Genomic DNA, 17,128 nt, shown 5'->3' with positions numbered 1-17,128 from the left:
TGAAATGGACACAGTTCCTCATTTTTTGTTCCTGTTTTTACTTAAATATTGTATTACTTGGAAGTACCTTTATAAATACTTGAGATATTAAGCTATATGTAATTTTGAGTTTGCATTTATCAAAAACATCTCTATCAAAACTTGTGTTCTCATAAATTTAATATCAAAGACTTGCTAAAATAATCCCAATTTTTCAAATGCTTACAAAAATCTGTTTAATTACTAGGTTAAAAAAATTCATGACACAAATGTGATTTTAGTTGACATAGACATCATCTAGAAATAAATCACTTATTTCATCTTCAACTGTATGTTTTTTCGCCCTCTGTTTTGCCCTCTGAAATTTTGCTTATTGTTACCTCTGAACCTAATTATTCCCTTCATTTTTTTCATGTTTTATCAGGCTATTATATACATCAACATACCATAATGGGATGCTGGGGTGTTTTAAGTTAATGATGTAGCTGCCTTAAACAAATAATACATATGGATATGTTGCTTCAGGAATATCTTTGTTCTATATTGTGCACTCTTCTCTTAATTTTTGTTTTCAATTAGATCACTCACTTTTAAGCCACCTATTCAATAAGCAAGAAAAGATATTGGCAAAGTTGAAAACATTTGGAATAAATTCAGAGGCACTAATACATTGTTCTAAAGAAGTTTTTTTATTACCTGTGTTTATGAATGAAATGAACTTAAATGAAAAGTTTAAGTTCTTACCCCAACCTTGGAAATTTATGAGAAAGATTAACTTCCAGACACTATTACCCTATCCGAGGAGACACGTAAGAATACATGAAAGAAAGATACACAGTAAGAATAAGTAAGAAATAAAGTAAGAATACACAGAAAGAAAGTGGCATTTGGAATCACTCACATCGTATTCAGAAATTGAAATTATCCGTCTTTCTGTGTGGTCTTATTTGGGAGGCGAGGCTGTGAAGAATTTTTTGATTTAATTTTATTTGCCTCGCGTCAGTGCAGTGATTCCTCAGCCCCCCAGGGGAGGAACATCATTTCTTAAAAGTTTTCTGAAACTCTGAAAACTGTTTCACATTTGGCTAAGATGTCCTCCTTGCTTCTCCAGACGTGGTCACTTAGGTTTTACTGCCATTTAATACGCAAGAAGCGGAGACGCCCATCCCAAAGGGAGGTGATGTGGGAGAAGTCCAGGTGAATCTGGAGATGCTGCCTCCTATTGTGGGGATCAGCCAACCTAGTTACAAGCGAATGACACCCCTGCTCTCTGGTGTGCCTCTTCCTTTCAAATCTCTCACATTCCAGGAAAGTGAAGGAAAGCAAAAGAAACAAAACAAACAAAAACGTAAAACAAAAAGAAACACCCAGGAACTTTTCTTTCTGCTTCCAGAGAGGGAGAGTGCTGGGCTTGCTTTCCTACTACCGAAGCAAGGAAATCATCTTCCTCTTTATCCTCCCGATCTCAGTTGAAAGAAATGGAGTACACTATATGGGAGCTTTTACCCCCTCTTTTGTCCAGGCTCTATTTCAGCCTCGCCTCTCTCCCCAGGATGTCACTTGGGCAGGAGGAGAAATAGGGGAAGGTCAGAGTTTTGCACAGAGTTTAAGTAAAACCTCTAGAAAGAGGATATTGTTCCCGTCCTCTTCCACCAGCATCCTAACCCTCTGCTTAATCTGCCTAGCGAGGACCCGTGGAGGGCTGCCAAAATGATCAAGGGCTACATGCAACAGCATAATATCCCTCAAAGGGAAGTGGTGGATGTCACCGGCCTGAACCAATCACACCTCTCCCAGCATCTCAACAAAGGCACCCCCATGAAGACCCAGAAGCGCGCCGCCCTGTACACCTGGTACGTCCGAAAGCAGCGGGAGATCCTCCGACGTAAGTGCTTTCAACCTGCCTCTGCCTCAGCCAAGACTGACCTTTGCCCTAACTCTGACCCCTGTGGGATGCCTCAGTTTCCTTCTCATCAACAAGGTCTGCGTGGTACTTGGCAAATATAAGGAAGCTGTCAGGTGGATTTGACTGCCCTGCAATGGGTTGGCTTATGTCGTTTTCTTCTCCCAAGATGCCCTAGTCCCCAGCCAGTTGATTTGACAAGCCCATCCGTGTGTGTAGCACACCTTGAATATTTTGGTCCCTGCTTCCAACATCTTTCTCTCTGAAACCAAGTAGGTAACAGCAGAACATTGAACCCAAAGTAAGCCAAGTATCTTCTCGCTGGATCAGACTTCCCAAGGAAGACATTTAGTAGCAATCAATAATATCGATCACTACTATTGTTATTTTCCTTCTCTCTTGAAGAGTATAAAAAATAGAAGGCATTCGTACAGATAGATATGTTAGGAACTTGACCCTGGTGTTTGGGAGGATGGGGGGCGGGGTATACAACTGAGTTCTGAAGCAACTTAAGAAGCTTACTCACATTTACCAAAATTGGTAGAGCTTTGAGACCCCAGTTGGTGAGGCTGTCAGAGGAGGAATCTGCTTCTGGCTAAGGCAGGACTCAGTAAAACCATCTGCATCTGCTACTCTGAGTGATGAATTCTTATCCTTCCCATTGTCTTTCCAAAATTTCCTTTCTGTCCCAAGATATCTTCCACACAATAACCCTGAGAGACTTTTGTTTGGAAGGCTAAGGAAGTTTGAACTGCATTTGAATGATAAAAGTATCAGTGACCTAGTGTTTTTATTTTAGGAAAATTGTACTTTTACATTATATTTGGATTATTTCAATCCAGCCCTTTTTCTAGGAAAATTTTATGTAAGTTTTTGCTCTTCCCACATACTCTCCCCTGGGCTGTGGGCTTCTCTGTCTTTGTTAAGATATGAGTTTCCACCACTTTCTGGGCTGAGTGTTTCCCATCTTACTAGAGGACTACTTCTAAAAATCACTCTTGTTTTCTGTCACACACCGCCCTGAAGTGATGGTTTCAGTATTTATTGTCTCAATGTCCATGGGCTGGAAAGGCCTTCAAAATGCAAGGAAAGGGCTAGGGGTTCACCTTATATTGCAGTGATTTGCCCTTTTGCTTGTAGCATTGGATAAGTTGGAGCTTCCCTGGTGGTTAGATAAGTAGATTGTAAGAAGCACAGTGAGAGCTCTTTGCTACTGAGAGGAAGAGGCCCCTTTTACACTCTGGGGTGATCCACCATCCATGGTGACTGTGTCTTTAAGAATTTGTGTGTCTGACATGAAGCAACTCTCTGTAATTCCTGTAAAGCCCAAGAAAAATTTTCAGGAGCTGTAGTCTCCAAAGGCCAGGGAACCCTTGGGATGCGCTTTGACTCCAATCCAAGCCTCGGGCATCACCTCCCATTTGAGTTGCCTCTCTGTGTTCTCTGAGATTTCCCTCAGAAAGATGGAGGCAGGAAAGATCAACCAAAAACGTCTAAAAGATAGAAGTCCCAGAAAGGTTCTCAAGATGCTTGAGAATGACATTTTGCAAAAATGTATGACCATCTCTGCAAAGGATTTTTCAATTATTGTTATTATTGTTTTAAAGTTCCATGAAACAGAAAGCTTAAGAAGCATCCTTTCATTCTGTAAATATTATATGGGCATCTATGAGGTGCCAAGTACTTGCTGGGCTGTGAGATACACAGGTTCTTTTCTCCAGGGACTTACAACCTAGTAAGGAAGATGAGATGTTTGAATAAATAATGACAGCTTTCTAAGAGCTGTTATAAAAGTGTACACAAGGGACAGCCAGAGGAATTGCTAAATTGCCTAGAGACATCATGGAGGGCTTCCTGGAGGAGGTGTCATTTGAACCAATTCTTGAAGGTTAAATACAAGATATACCAGCCCTGGATAAAAAATAGGAAGAGAGATGAATAAAAGAAGGAGACAAGTGGACAAGTAACAAGTGGCAAGTAGTAAGAGAGAATCGGGAGAATAAAAAAGACATGATAACAAATATTAATAAGAAGCTAAAAGTAATAAATGGTAATATTCATGAGCCTATCTTCACAGATAGAATCTCCTTGTCCAGACTGGCTCTTGAGCCTATAAAGAGATTACTGATGCCATCTTCTCCAATTTAATTTTTATGGGCAACAAACATTTTCTATGCACCACCCCCTGCCCTCCTGCCATTAATCTGGAAAGAAGTAGGGGAGAGTTGGTGGTGGGCGGAGAATGTGTGGGAGTCTGGTTCTTCAAAAAGGGCAGCCAACAGCCAGAGGCAGCCCCTACTCTGTGGGGAGCTGCGAGTGTGTCTCACACCCACCACAGGCAGAACTTCAGGAGTAGGTTCTGTTACCTCCATCCAAGGCCAGTTGGAAGGTTTTCTGGGTGTGTGCTTTGGGTTTGTTTTTAGTGAGAGGTGATGTATATGGGGCATCACCATCAAGGGTTGTGAGTTCAGTGTCTACAGGCTAGGTTCACATCCTGGCTCCTGCCCCTGCCTCTAATCGGTCTGAACCTCAAATTTCTTCATCTGTAAAATGGAGATAACAATTCTTCCTAAGAGAGGTGTGAGAGTTAGTTGAAGGGATACATTTGGAGGACTTTGTATAATGACCTCACTGTAGAAATGGTTCATTACATGTTCACTGTGATGACAGGTTATCTCTTCACATCAAATGAGGAAGCTTGTATTGATCCTGGGTCCTTGCGATTATCCGTAGTGGCTTGGGCTGGTATTCATGACAACTCCACAGGACCACAGGGAGGAGAGGAGACACTGGGACAGACATCCACTGAGCAGGGGGCTTCCTTCTCTCCCTCTGATTGTCCCAAACTCCCTGCACTTAGATGGCCGCCGTGAAGACCAAATAATACGGGAATTGTAAAAGCGCTTTGAAAAGTAGAACTTTCCTGGGAATTTGGGTGATCGTCATTGTCATCACCATCATCCTGACCAGGGGCGTATGTTCTAAAATACTCTTTAGGGCCCTTAAGTCCTCACCAGGCCCATTCCACAGGCAGAGAAACTAAGGGACCAGGAACTGCATAACTTGCCTGGGACCCTCATTATCCCATGGAGTCGGTGTCTTCCTGCTAGTAGATATGGCAGAGATACTCTCAGGTATCTAAAGGAATTATTGGGAACCAGTGAAAACAGAGCCCAAAGTGGCCTGAGAATCTTCCAAAGTGGATGGGGCTCCAATCAAAGGTTCCAGTGGCATGCTGTCTGTCTGCCAAGGACACAGCTCGTTAACTCAGCTGATCAACAACTAGTTAAACAAAAGCCAGCACTACTTGTATCGAGGGTCTAGGCTTTTTAGGGACCCACCACTACTTGATGGGCCAAAATGGAAACGGATCTTCAGATCTCGGCAAGTTCCCTATTGCTAGAGGTAGGTAGGTGGAAGGCCGCACGGTAGGGTGTTATGCACAGGATTCAAGCTGTGGCCTGACTTTGGACCTTGAGAGTTTTCTGAGACATGCAGGGATGACTCCAGGAACCGAGAAAGAAAAACATCAAGGTCCAGAACACGGGGACCAGGAGTTAGGAAATGAATCTGTTAGGGGGGTCCTTGCTCAGCAGGGTGCTTGGCCTCTCTGCTTGTTCATCTGTAAAACGGAGTTGATACCATGATGGGCTCTGCTTCATGCAGATGTAAGGAAGAAAACAAGGAGGCTGCCTCTTCCATGAGTGAATATCAAATCTCATTGCAGCCACAGAGGCTAGGGGACCACCACGGAGTGATCTGTCATTTTTCATTCATCCTATCAAAATATATTGAGGGTCATGATATGCCTGGGTCCCTGGAACTGGACTGTCAGGGGGCTCCACACCATCTATATTTACTTGTCTCCAATTCTTAAAACACCATTCTTAAGAAAGTCCTGTGTTTGCCATCTCTTCCACTTCCCATCTTTCAAATGTGTGGGCAGGTGTGTAAGACCTTTCCCTATTGGGCTGTTCCCCTCATAAATGGAACCCTGTACACACACACGCACACACACACACACACACACACACAACCCTTTGCCTTTGAGATGATGAGCTCTAAAGAGCTGCTGCTTATTTTTCCAATACAAAGGTTCAGTTATATTTATTTCAAAGCAATAGTCAAAAGGTTTGCGGTTTGGGGTTTTTCAAAGAGCATAACATAATGTGGATCCCTAGGATCTATGAGTGGAGAGAGCGATTTTCAGCCTCTGAACATTTTGTCTAAGTGCAAACTGTACCTTTTAACATTTTTCCCTCTAGACCTGAGACTTGGTGGAACTCATCTCCTTGACATCAAAACACAAGACTTCAGGATTCAGAGTGTTGCTTCATGTCTGAGAGCCAGTGAGCCAATGAAATAATAATAATAATAAATTTTCCTGAGAACAATGGTCAGCCACGTTTGAGCTCCTCCAAAGAAAGGAAAGGGGTTGGTTTTGGTGGAGCCAACAGAAATGGGCAGTGAGGGGCCTGGGGTGAGCCTGCCCCCACCTCTGTATTCCCACCTATAGTTAACAGCAGACCCCAAAGCTCAGGGGAGAGACATAAAGGTATTTTTGTCCATTGATCTGTCTGTCTGTCTGTCTGATCTGCTGAGTGAAGGCTACAGACCCTATCAAATCTACTCCTTTCTCTTTTCAGAATTCAACCAAACAGTCCAGAGTTCTGGAAATTTGACAGACAAAAGCAGTCAGGATCAGCTGCTGTTTCTCTTTCCAGAGTTCAGTCAACAGAGCCAGGGGCCTGGGCAGTCCAATGACGCCTGCTCTGAGCCCACCAACAAGAAGATGCGTCGCAACCGGTTCAAGTGGGGGCCCGCGTCCCAGCAAATCTTGTACCAGGCCTACGACCGGCAAAAGAACCCCAGCAAGGAAGAGAGGGAGGCCTTAGTGGAGGAGTGCAACAGGTAACGCCACCGGAAGCTCCCCCAGAGCAGGCGGGCGAGCACAGGGACCTGAGCTCCATCCCCTCGGTCCTGGAATGTTGAGACGCTAGTGGTGCTGTGCTGAGTTGCTCAGTCGTGTCCGACTCTTTGCCACCCCATGGACTGTAGCCTGCCAGGCTCCTCTGTCCAGGGGGATTCTCCAGGCAAGAATATTGGAGTGGGTTGCCATGCCCTCCTCCAGGGGATCTTCCCCACCCAGGGACTGAACCCAGGTCTCCCACATTGCAGGCAGATTCGTTACCGTCTGAGCCACCAGGGAAGCCCACTTAGCAGCTAAATGTGGCTAAATCGGGCTTTCCTAAAGTGTGTCCCGCAGAACCCTCATTTCAAGTCATTAATCAGTCTGAGAATCATCATCTGTATACTTTCTCTTAGCAAGTCACAGTGTGCATTCCTATATTAAAGGCTCTGAGAAGTCCTGTAGTCAAGAAACGCACTTCACTTTACTGAACTGGTTGTTAACCAGGGGATGTCTTTCTGTGGCATAGCCCTATGAGCTGTTATCCCAGGGAATGATGGAGAATGACGGTCCAAAATATGCCAATGAAGGAGAGTCATGCATTTGATCCCCCTACAGACCAAGGGAAAGCTATTCCTTAGCCACAGACTGTCTTTGGACTAGACCAAATGTTGGTTCAAAGGGAAACTTAGCAAGAGAGCAAGAATTGGTCAGAATTTCCTCCACTCTGCCCACACTGATTAGAGTTGGTTTTGTAGAGTTCATTTGTTTTTAATGACATGGCATTTTTTTTAAGCTTTTATTTTGTATTGGGGTATAGCCGATTAACAAACAACATTGTGATGGTTTCAGGTAAACAGTGAAGGGACTCAGCCATACATACATACGTGTATCCATTCTCCCCCAAACTCCCCTCCCACCCAGGCTGTCACATTTTAAAGAAAACTATTAGAAAATCCTCTAGATATCCTTTAGCTTCATTCCTGCCCCATCTTCTCTGATTCCAACCTTCACTTTTTAAAAACTCTGCTCTTTGCTTTGGCTAAGACCTACGGGTTCTGTCTGTCTCTGGGCTGGACCAGCTGGGGAAGTCTGGCAGGCGCCTGGGGAGGTGAAACCATCTTCCCAGATGTGTCACAGAGTCCTCAGCTGTGCTCTGGCCCCCCTGACGAGAGGGAAGACCCCCAGTATCCAGTGGTGTCTAAGAATCTCCCTCACACCTGGCCCTGGGGTTTCCTCAGTGATGATGACTGGAGACCAGCTATCTCTGCTGTGTCCTCATTCATACCTCACCCAGCCTGCCTTTTGGAAGGGATTCCTATTGTGTGGAATCTGGCTTTCATGGCACCCTTGCGGGGTGTCCAAACTCTGGAAGACCAGAAGTCATTTCAGAGGGCTATGGAGGGGCTCAGACTAGGCCAGCAAAGGAAATGGTCTTTTGTAGAACAGAAAAAATAGTCACATATGGTGTCAGGAGGCTCACCTGAACCTTCCTCCTGAGATGTCTGCCCCTCACCTTCCTCTCTTGTTCAGAAGCCACACCAAAGGCTAAGCCCCAGACTTCTGGGGCCGTGAGCCTGCTCAGAACCTGGGTTCTACCCTGCTCCAGCCATCCAGCCATCTCATCAGATAACTACCCAGGCTGGCCATTCCTCAGGCCTCCCATACTCTATCCTTGGCCGCTTCACACTGCGTGCCAGCACCCACCCCCCTCCATGAGAGTATGCATGTGAGCTCAGTCACTCACTCGTGTCCAGCTCTTTGTGACCCCACGGACTGTGTGTACCTCCCTAGGCTCCTCTGTCCGTGGGATTTCCCGGGCAAGAATACTAGAGTGACTTGTCATTCCCTTCTTCTGGGGATCTTCCTGACCCAGAGATCGAACCTGAGTCTCCTACCTGACAGGCGGATTCTTTAACCACTGAGCCACCAGGGAAGCGCCCCCGCTGTCATGCACCTGGGGCCAATTGCCAGGGGGCCTCCCCCCACCCCGACCACCCTCCCTTACCGTCTCCCCTCTCTCCTGTTCTCAGGGCAGAATGTTTGCAGCGAGGCGTCTCCCCCTCCAAAGCCCACGGCCTGGGCTCCAACCTGGTCACTGAGGTCCGCGTCTACAACTGGTTCGCAAACCGCAGGAAGGAGGAGGCGTTCCGGCAGAAGCTGGCCATGGACGCCTACAGCTCCAGCCAGACGCACGGCCTGAACACCCTGCTCTCCCACGGATCCCCCCACCACCAACCCAGCACCTCCCCTCCAAACAAGCTGCCAGGTAAGCAGGGCCCAGCCCCACCGCTCGGCAACCCGACCTTCCGGCTTCTCCCCCAGGGGTCTCATGATGTCTCAGAAGAGGACATGCTTTGGGACGGTCCTAGGGCTGGCTTCCTTCTGCTGCTGAAATGTTCTCATGAGAGCTGCATGCAGCCGTGGTCAGGTTTCCTCTGCATCTTTGCTCAGCCTCCAGGGAGCCCTGCTCCCCATTCTTCTCCAGGCTCTTTCCGTGTGTGTGTGTGTGTGTGTGTGTGTGTGTGTGTGTGTGTGTGTGTGTGTGGCTGCTGACTCAGCAGATCAGGGCCACCACCGGATGAGACGGAGCAGCCTGTCTTGTCAGTTTCCTGGGTCCACACCGCCGGCAAGTGCATCCCCAGGGCTCTCCAGCTGCGGCGGGAGGAGTCCAGGGGCCTCTGGGCAAGGACCCCTCTGCTTGGGGATGTCTGTGCGCTGCCAGAGTTAGGGTAGGGTTGGTCACATGAAACCTTGGCAGTGATGAGTTGGTCAAAATCGGCTGAGTACCTACTGTGTGCTGTGTGTGCCAGGCCTCCCCCGGCCTGGGTGAGGATGCCCCTGTCCTGGGGCGTGGGCTTGTTGGGACGGAATCCCACACCTTCCTTCCTGGTGGGAGAGCACCCCCATGTGCTGAGGGCCGTGTGGGTCCTTCCGGGAAAGCTGGCTTCTTCTTAGTGTGATGAGTTTGCTAAGGTTGGTGTAGACAGAGCGTGGTACAGTGTACTGCCTGCCCGGGGAGGGGTTTGCAGAAGGAGCCGAGCGCCACTTCCAACTCCGGGGATGGTTCTAAACTGCTCTGTGCCCTCGCCAGCTGGTTGCCCTTCTGCTGGGAGAGGCCTGAGACCGGGGAGCTGACCTGAATGCCAGGGGCACTGGCTCAGAGTCCCCACCTGGACCATCTACAAGCATCCATTCCACACTGCACCCCCACCCCCCACACTGCAGCCATGACCTCCTCGGGGGTCTCTGTCCAGCGTGAAGCCTGGGCCAGGGATGGGCGCTTTTCTGGGTGCTGTTGCCACTGAAGGGAGGGGTTCAGCCACATAGGAAGAAAGTTGGGGTCACTCCTGAGAGGCAGCGAAGCCTGCAGATGAACACTGGCCCGACGGCAAAGTAACGCAGCCCCTGTGCGGTGGTAATCCACAGAGCTGGAGCTGAGAGCTGCGGGGGGCGTGGCTGGGGCCAGGGGCGTTATTGAGAAGACAATGGCCATTGTCCTGGGACCTGTGATCTCCACACCAAAGTCAGGGAGCCTGCAAGCCAAACAAAGGCCCAGTGGCTTGCTGACAAGCTGGGGTTGTGGTGAGGTCACCACGGGGTCGTCGGCTTAGGCGTTCTGTATAGTGACAGGAGACCCAGAGAGGCGGGGCTGGAGGGGCCAGAGCAGGTACCAGGGCCTGGGCAGGGGGCCGGGAAACACCCCAAGACACCGCCGATCGATCGGTCTCAGCAGGCGCGTCCCACTGGAAGTGGATTCTCCGGAGTCCTTGGAAGTTGAGACCGTCTTATGTATCAGGGAATGTTAGAACTGGGAGGTACTTGGAAGAAGGAAATTGAGGCCCAGAAAAAGGTAGTAACTTTGTAGAGTTCCCCAAAGTGATGGTAGTGGAACAAGGTCAAGAACCCAGGGCTATAGAATCCCACCCTGTACCTTCCTACAGCACAGACACACGCTGAGTGCGGGCACCAAGCTAGTGGTGAGTAAGTCACGTGTGCATCCCTGCCCCTGGGGGCTTCCGGGCTAGTTGGGAGGCTGGCGTGGAGAACTGCTGGGGATCAAGTTTATCTTTGAGAGTTTTGTGCCCCTTTGTAGGGAGGAGCTATTTATGGAACGATAATTATGGGCCACTGTATATTTTTAGTGCCTACCTTTCTCTCTCCCTGAATTTTAACTCAGTTCATCAAGATGGTCCACACCCACTAGGGACTGATTCTGTGGACTTAGTTTTGAATTCTGGTTCTAACCCTCATAACCTGCAGCGTGGCCAGTTCATAGAACTTGTCTGGGTTTCCTGTCTGTGAAATGGAGATAGGGTACCTACCACCAGGGGTCCACGTGGAATTCCATGAGAGACTGTGAGCATCGTCTTTCCCAGTAAACCATAACCATTGTTTGGTGTTGTTTAGTTGCTGTTGTGTCTGACTCTTTTGAGACCCCATGGACTGTAGCCCGCCAGGCTCCTCTGTTCATGGGATTTCCCAGGCAAGAATACTGGAGTGGGTTGCCATTTCCTTCTCCAGGGCATCTTCCCAACCCAGGGATCAAACCCACATCTCCTGCACTGGCAGGAGGATTCTTTATCACTGAACCACCAGGAAAGCCCAAACCATAATGACTGTCACCGTTATCATTACCGGACTGCCCTGGTGGCTCAGACGGTAAAAGCGTCTGTCTACAATGCGGGAGACCCGGGTTCAAGCCCTGGGTTGGGAAGATCCCCTGGAGAAGGAAATGGCAATCCACTCCAGCACTATTGCCTGGAAAAATCTCATGGACAGAGGAGCCTGGTGGGCTCCAGTCTATGGGGTCGCAAAGAGTCGGACACGACTGAGTGACTTCACTTTCACTTTCACTTTATCGTTATCACAGAAAGCTAAACAAGCGGTCATGGCAAGAGTCAGTTCAGTTCAGTTCAGTCACTCAGTCGTGTCCAACTCTGTGACCCCATGGACTGTAGCACACCAGGCTTCCCTGTCCATCACCAACTCACAGAGCTTGCTCAAACTTATGTCCATCAAGTCAGTGATGCCTTCCAACCATCTCATGCTCTGTCATCCCCTTCTCCTCCTGCCTTCAATCTTTCCCAGCATCAGGGTCTTTTCCAATGAGTCAATTCTTCGCATCAAGTGGCCAAGGTATTGGAGTTTCAGCTTCAGCATCAGTCCTTCCAATGAATATTCAGGACTGATTTCCTTTAGGTTGGACTGATTGGATCTCTTTGCAGTCCAAGGACTCTCAAGAGTCTTCTCGAACACCACAGTTCAAAAGCAGCAATTCTTCTTTAGAATTGATGTTCAGCTTTCTTTGTAGTCCAGCTCTCACACCCTTACATGACTACTGGAAAAACCATAGCTTTGAGTATAGGACCTTTGTCAGCAAAATAATGTCTCTGGTTTTTAATATGCTGTCTAGGTTGGTCGTAGCTTTTCTGCCAAGGAGCAAGCCTCTTTTGTGACAGGCAGCAGGAATCTATTTCCTTTTCCGTTTTGCACACTGGGGCCTTATTGATAAGAGACAGTGACACGTTCTGGCCCTGAGGCTGGGGTGCAGGATGCTACACCCCAGGAGGTGTCCCCGTCATCAGCTCCCAGGGTGGGCAGCACATGGGCTGTGACCGTCTCCTGGGAAGTGTGCCTGGGGCCACCCAGATGTCAGGCTGAAGCCCAGCGCTCAGGGAAGGTTTGGTCTGCGCTTCTCAGGATATACTTACTTCCCGTCATGGTCCCTGAAACCAAGGTATGGTCTCTAACCAAGCCCCAAACATACCTGGATGCAGAAAAGAGCTCTACAGTGGTCAAGGAGAAGCGAATATCCAGACTCCAGACTCCCAACTTCTAGGGCTGAGCTGGGGAGACAAAGTCCCCATCCCCAAGCCCCCACCTTCCCCCCTCTTTCCCCTCCAAACCCCAATTCCCGAGCCAGGAGGACAGGAGGCGCCTCGAGATGCATCTTCCCTTGACCCTTCTCCCTGGGGAGGAGAGCATCTCTTCTGTACCTGAGCCCCCGCCCTCGGGGCCACGCTGACAGCGCTATGGCCCCACTTGCCCACGGTGACCACAGTGTGACCCTGGCCCTGGAATGTCCGGCACAATAGGGGTGGCAGGAGGAGCCCTTTGCCTCTGTCAGCGGCCGATTGGTTACAAGGTGCCCTGCAAGCACATGGTCAGCAGAATCAGCTGTTTTCAGCGTCACCCCTCCCGGCTTTACAATCACACGCCAGCATGCAGTCCAGCGTTGTCATGGCTTTGTCTCCCTCATGCATGCTTAATTGACAATTAAGTTGGGGCTTTGAGCAAGCCTGGCTGCCGCTGATGGGCCTTCATCTTTCCAGGGAGCGTCACAGGGGCACCCTTTGTTTGCTCTGCTTGGGGGCCTGGAGTTACTGTAGCCGGCTGCCAGCAGCCATTCATCTTCAGCCGGGAAGGCCTTTATCTGCAGCCCCCCATCCCAGCCCTCGCCAGCAGGAGCTGTCCCCGGTTATAGGCCCTGTGACAGCCCATTCTGAGGCCATTGAGCAGGCCCGGAGTGATGGCCCCGACCTCCATTCTGGAGCAGAATCAAGGGAAAGGCCCCCCAAAGGTCAGAGAGCAGGGCTGTGGCGAGGAAGCGGACTGGTTGGAGACTGGTGCCTGTATTGATCCGCCCGAGGAGGAGGAGGAGGTTGGCGTGGGATGGAAGCTGGGCCAGCCTTGGCTCAAGCCCTGGGATCGGCTACATCATCTCTGGTGGCCTTGCATACTGTCCCCTCTGCTGCTGACTGTGGCGAACTTACCCAGCTGCCTCCAGCAAGGTCTCCTGGCCTCCTTGCAAGAGCAAGGGAGGGGCAGAGGTCTCCATCAGCCTTCACTCACCCAACACCTGACCTCCTGCATCACCTTTCAAGGAGGTAGAGGCTCATTCTCCTGGAAATAAAGGGAGTCCCAGAGGCGAGAAGAAGCCTCGCAGGATAGATTCCCTGAGCCCCAAAGCCTCTTTACCCAAGAGGAGATGTGTCTTTCTTTTGTGTTGTTGTTTCATTATCATTTTGCGTCTTTATTTTTGGCTGTGCTGGGTCTTTGTTGCTGTGTGGGTTTTCTCTGATTAAGGCAAGCAGGAGCTACTCTCTAGTTGTGGTGCAAGGGCATCTCTGGAGGCACAGGCTTGAGCAGTTGCGACTCCCAGCCTTCAGAGCACAGGCTCAATAGTTCCCTGGTGGCTCAGTGGTCAAGAAGCCACCTGCTAACGTAGGAGACACGGGTTCGATCCCTGATCTGGGAAGACACCACATGCCGTGGGGCAACTAAGCCGGTGGGCCACTACTATTATAGAGACGTGTATTTCTGTGGCTGCTTGCTCCTCCCTCCCTGCAAATGCTATTCCTCCCTCTCCTAGCCCGGGGGCTGTCCTTGTCCCGCTCCCCACCCTACCATGGTCAGATCAGAGCTGGAGAACCAGAGAATCCTGCCTCCTGCCTCCCCCTCACCCCCTGTTACATCTCCTTCTAACTTGCCTGCAGAAATCTAACCCTGGGTCTTAGACTAACCAGATCCTGGGTCAGGACATCCATGTGGTCACTCTGACTTTCCCTGACAGTGGAATCTACAGAATCCAAGGAAATCTCAAAAGTGCCCAGTGGCAGGGTTGTGACTAACTTTGAATAACCAGCTAATGCTGATTGAGCCCTTCCTGGATACCAGCCCCTGGGTACTTAAATAAGATTTACATCATCTTATTTAATCCTCACAACTTCATAGGATAGACACTGTCTATATCCTTACCCTATTTTATAATCAAAGAAGGTGAGGTGTTTAGAATGCAAGTTATTTTGTCTAACTTCCCCAGTGGCTCAGTGATAAAGAATCTGCCTGCAGTTCAGGAGACGTAGGAGACGCAGGTTCAATCCCTGGATGGGGAAAAAATCTCCTGAAAGATGAAATGGTAACCCACTCCAGTATTCTTGCCTGGAGAATCCCGTGGACAGAGGAGCCTGACGGACTAAAGTCCATGGGATCGCAGAGAGTGGAACACGACTGAGTGACTGAGCTTGCATGCACATAGAGTTCATAAGCGGCACAGACCGGTTTTGAACGGATTCCCCTGACTTTCTCTTTGCATTACGCAGATGCTAAGCACTTTCAAGCATGGAAATCAAAACACACGGGATCCTCCCACAGTTCCTTCTTCTCCCACATTCTTACTATTCCTCTTTGAATGACAAAGGGTCTTTAAGGGTGGGGTCTCCCAGTCTGGCTATTTTGCGGCTTCCCCGCCTTATCCCACCCCCACCCCTGCAACTGTTGCCCCTGACCAAGGTGGATTCTGTGCCTTGCCCAGGGGAGAAATCAAAGCCCCCTCTTCTACCACCCCATCCCCATCTGGGTGGGGATTTGAACTGCCCTTGCAGTCGGCACTGTCTGGGGCACTAAATGCCTTAACAACTTAATGGGACTTTGGAGACAGTGCAAGCACCTCGGCTCACCTCTGGAGTCCCGCCCACTCCCTGGGCAGCAGACAAGCGGAGGGGGTTTATGAGGGCAGTTGTAAAAATATTCATCTCCGCAGCAGCAAACCTCCCCATGGTAAAGAAGCCCCATTGTCCCTCCGTAGAAGCTTCTTTTCGTTCAGAAGAGAAATAAACCCTGCCTTGAGTCGTCTGCTATTTTAGAAAACATGTTTATAGAGATGCGGAGTTCCGGGGTGGCAGGGCTCCAGTGTTCTCCTTGTAGGGACTTTATCTGACTGCCATTTTATCTGTTGAATTCAAAGGTCATTTTATCTTGCGGGTACCACCCCATCGGCTGCCACTAGATTGGGGAAGACAATCAGGATATTAATGAGATTAAGAGGCCCAGCCTTCAGAGCATTCTGCTGGCAGCCTCCCCCTGATAGCGGGCCAGCCCTGGTCTGCATACAAAGAAGCGCGGCTGCCCAGGCCAGTGGGGCTCCAGCCTCGTCACAAAGGGGCCGAGCAGACACTGGAGTCCTATCTCTGAAGCAGCCCTACCTGCCTGCCTAATCCCCCTGAAGAACCCTTAGGAATTCAAGGACTCCTTGCTGCCTCCCGTGGGGTCCTAAGGTGGAAGGAAGCTGCCTGCAAGCACATTGCCCCTGCCTGCAGGTTATGGGAGAAGTGTCCTTGGAATCTGTTTGTTAAAGGTTTGATGGAAACTGACAAGAACTGGGAGAGAATTTAACCACCAAGGGTGCAGAAAGAGAGAGGCAGGGAGCTGTGCAAGGTTTGAAGCTAACTGCTTGCCTGGAAAATCCCATGGACGGAGGAGCCTGGTGGACTGCAGTCCACGGGGTCGCACAGTCGGACACGACTGAAGCGACTTAGCAGCAGCAGCAGCAGCTTGATAGGAAACCGCAATATCAAACAGGAACGGGGAGGGGAAAAAAGCATAGATATGTATATACCATAATGTATGTACGTATATTTAAAATCTAGCCGCAAAATAAAGTCAAACACATTCAATCCTGGTTATCATCCTAGCTGTTCATAAGAACTCTGCTACAGGACTTCCCTGGTGGTCCAGTGGTTAAGAGTCTGCCTGTCAACACAGGGCACACAGGTTCGATCCCTGGTCAGGGGCGATCCCACATGCCTCGGAGCAACTAAGCCCATGCACCCCAACTATTGAGCCCACATACTGCAACTACTGAAGCCCGCGTACCTAGAGCCTGTGTACCACAACAAGAGAAGCCACCGCAACCGGAAGCCCACGTAGCACAGCTAGAGAGGAGCCCCACTCGCTGCAGCCAGAGAAGGCCCACCTGTAGCAGCGAAGACCCAGCTCAGCCCCTCAAAAAGCAACTCTAGTGTTGAACTTGGCAAACTTTCTGTAAAGAGCCAGATGGTGACTGTTTTAGGCTTTCCAGGCCATACCGTCTCAGTCACAGCGGCTCAGCTCCGCCTTTGGAGAGCAAAAGCAACCAGGGACCAGGTGTGAACAAATGCACATGGCTGTGGTGGGGATTAACATGTTAATTTCCTGTGATTTTTGTGTATCACAGAATACTCCTTTTTTTCTCTTTAAAAACCACTTAAGGATATAAAAACCATTCGGAGCTCATAGTTCACACAAAAACAGGCCGCTTTGGCCTGCAGACCACTGTTTGCTGACCTATGTTCTAGGACAATGGTTCCTAAATCTCACCGTACCTTAGAATCAGCTGGAGGACTTCTAAAAACCCCAGTGCCTGGCTGTGCCATAGACGCCTGACTATCAACAACACTGACACTTAATACATGCTAAAGATACTCCAGGCTACGGTTTTTTCCAGTAGTTATGTACAGATATGAGAGTTGGGCAGTAAAGAAGGCTGAGTGCAGAAGAACTGATGCCTTCCAACT

At 49.3% G+C, this 17,128-nt stretch overlaps 1 protein-coding gene across 8 annotated transcripts in view; it reads left to right on the top strand.

Annotated features, from left to right (window-relative positions):
- HNF1B (HNF1 homeobox B) overlaps window positions 1–17,128 on the top strand; it is a 64,126-nt gene that overhangs the window by 4,657 nt on the left and 42,341 nt on the right. For 4 of the 8 annotated variants that reach the window (XM_069602785.1, XM_069602784.1, XM_069602790.1 and 1 more), the window contains exons 2-4: window positions 1,665–1,864; window positions 6,607–6,793; window positions 8,825–9,060. In XM_069602785.1, the coding sequence (XP_069458886.1) occupies window positions 1,665–1,864; window positions 6,607–6,793; window positions 8,825–9,060 (623 nt within the window). Of the gene's footprint in view, window positions 1–1,664; window positions 1,865–6,528; window positions 6,794–8,824; window positions 9,061–17,128 lie in introns of all 8 variants that reach the window. The other 4 variants (XM_069602782.1, XM_069602788.1, XM_069602783.1 and 1 more) reach the window with 1 other exon arrangement.

Source organism: Ovis canadensis, chromosome 11 (genome assembly GCF_042477335.2).
Source record: "Ovis canadensis isolate MfBH-ARS-UI-01 breed Bighorn chromosome 11, ARS-UI_OviCan_v2, whole genome shotgun sequence".
In the NCBI taxonomy this organism is placed as follows: domain Eukaryota; kingdom Metazoa; phylum Chordata; class Mammalia; order Artiodactyla; family Bovidae; genus Ovis; species Ovis canadensis.
This window is presented reverse-complemented; position numbering and strand designations above follow the sequence as displayed.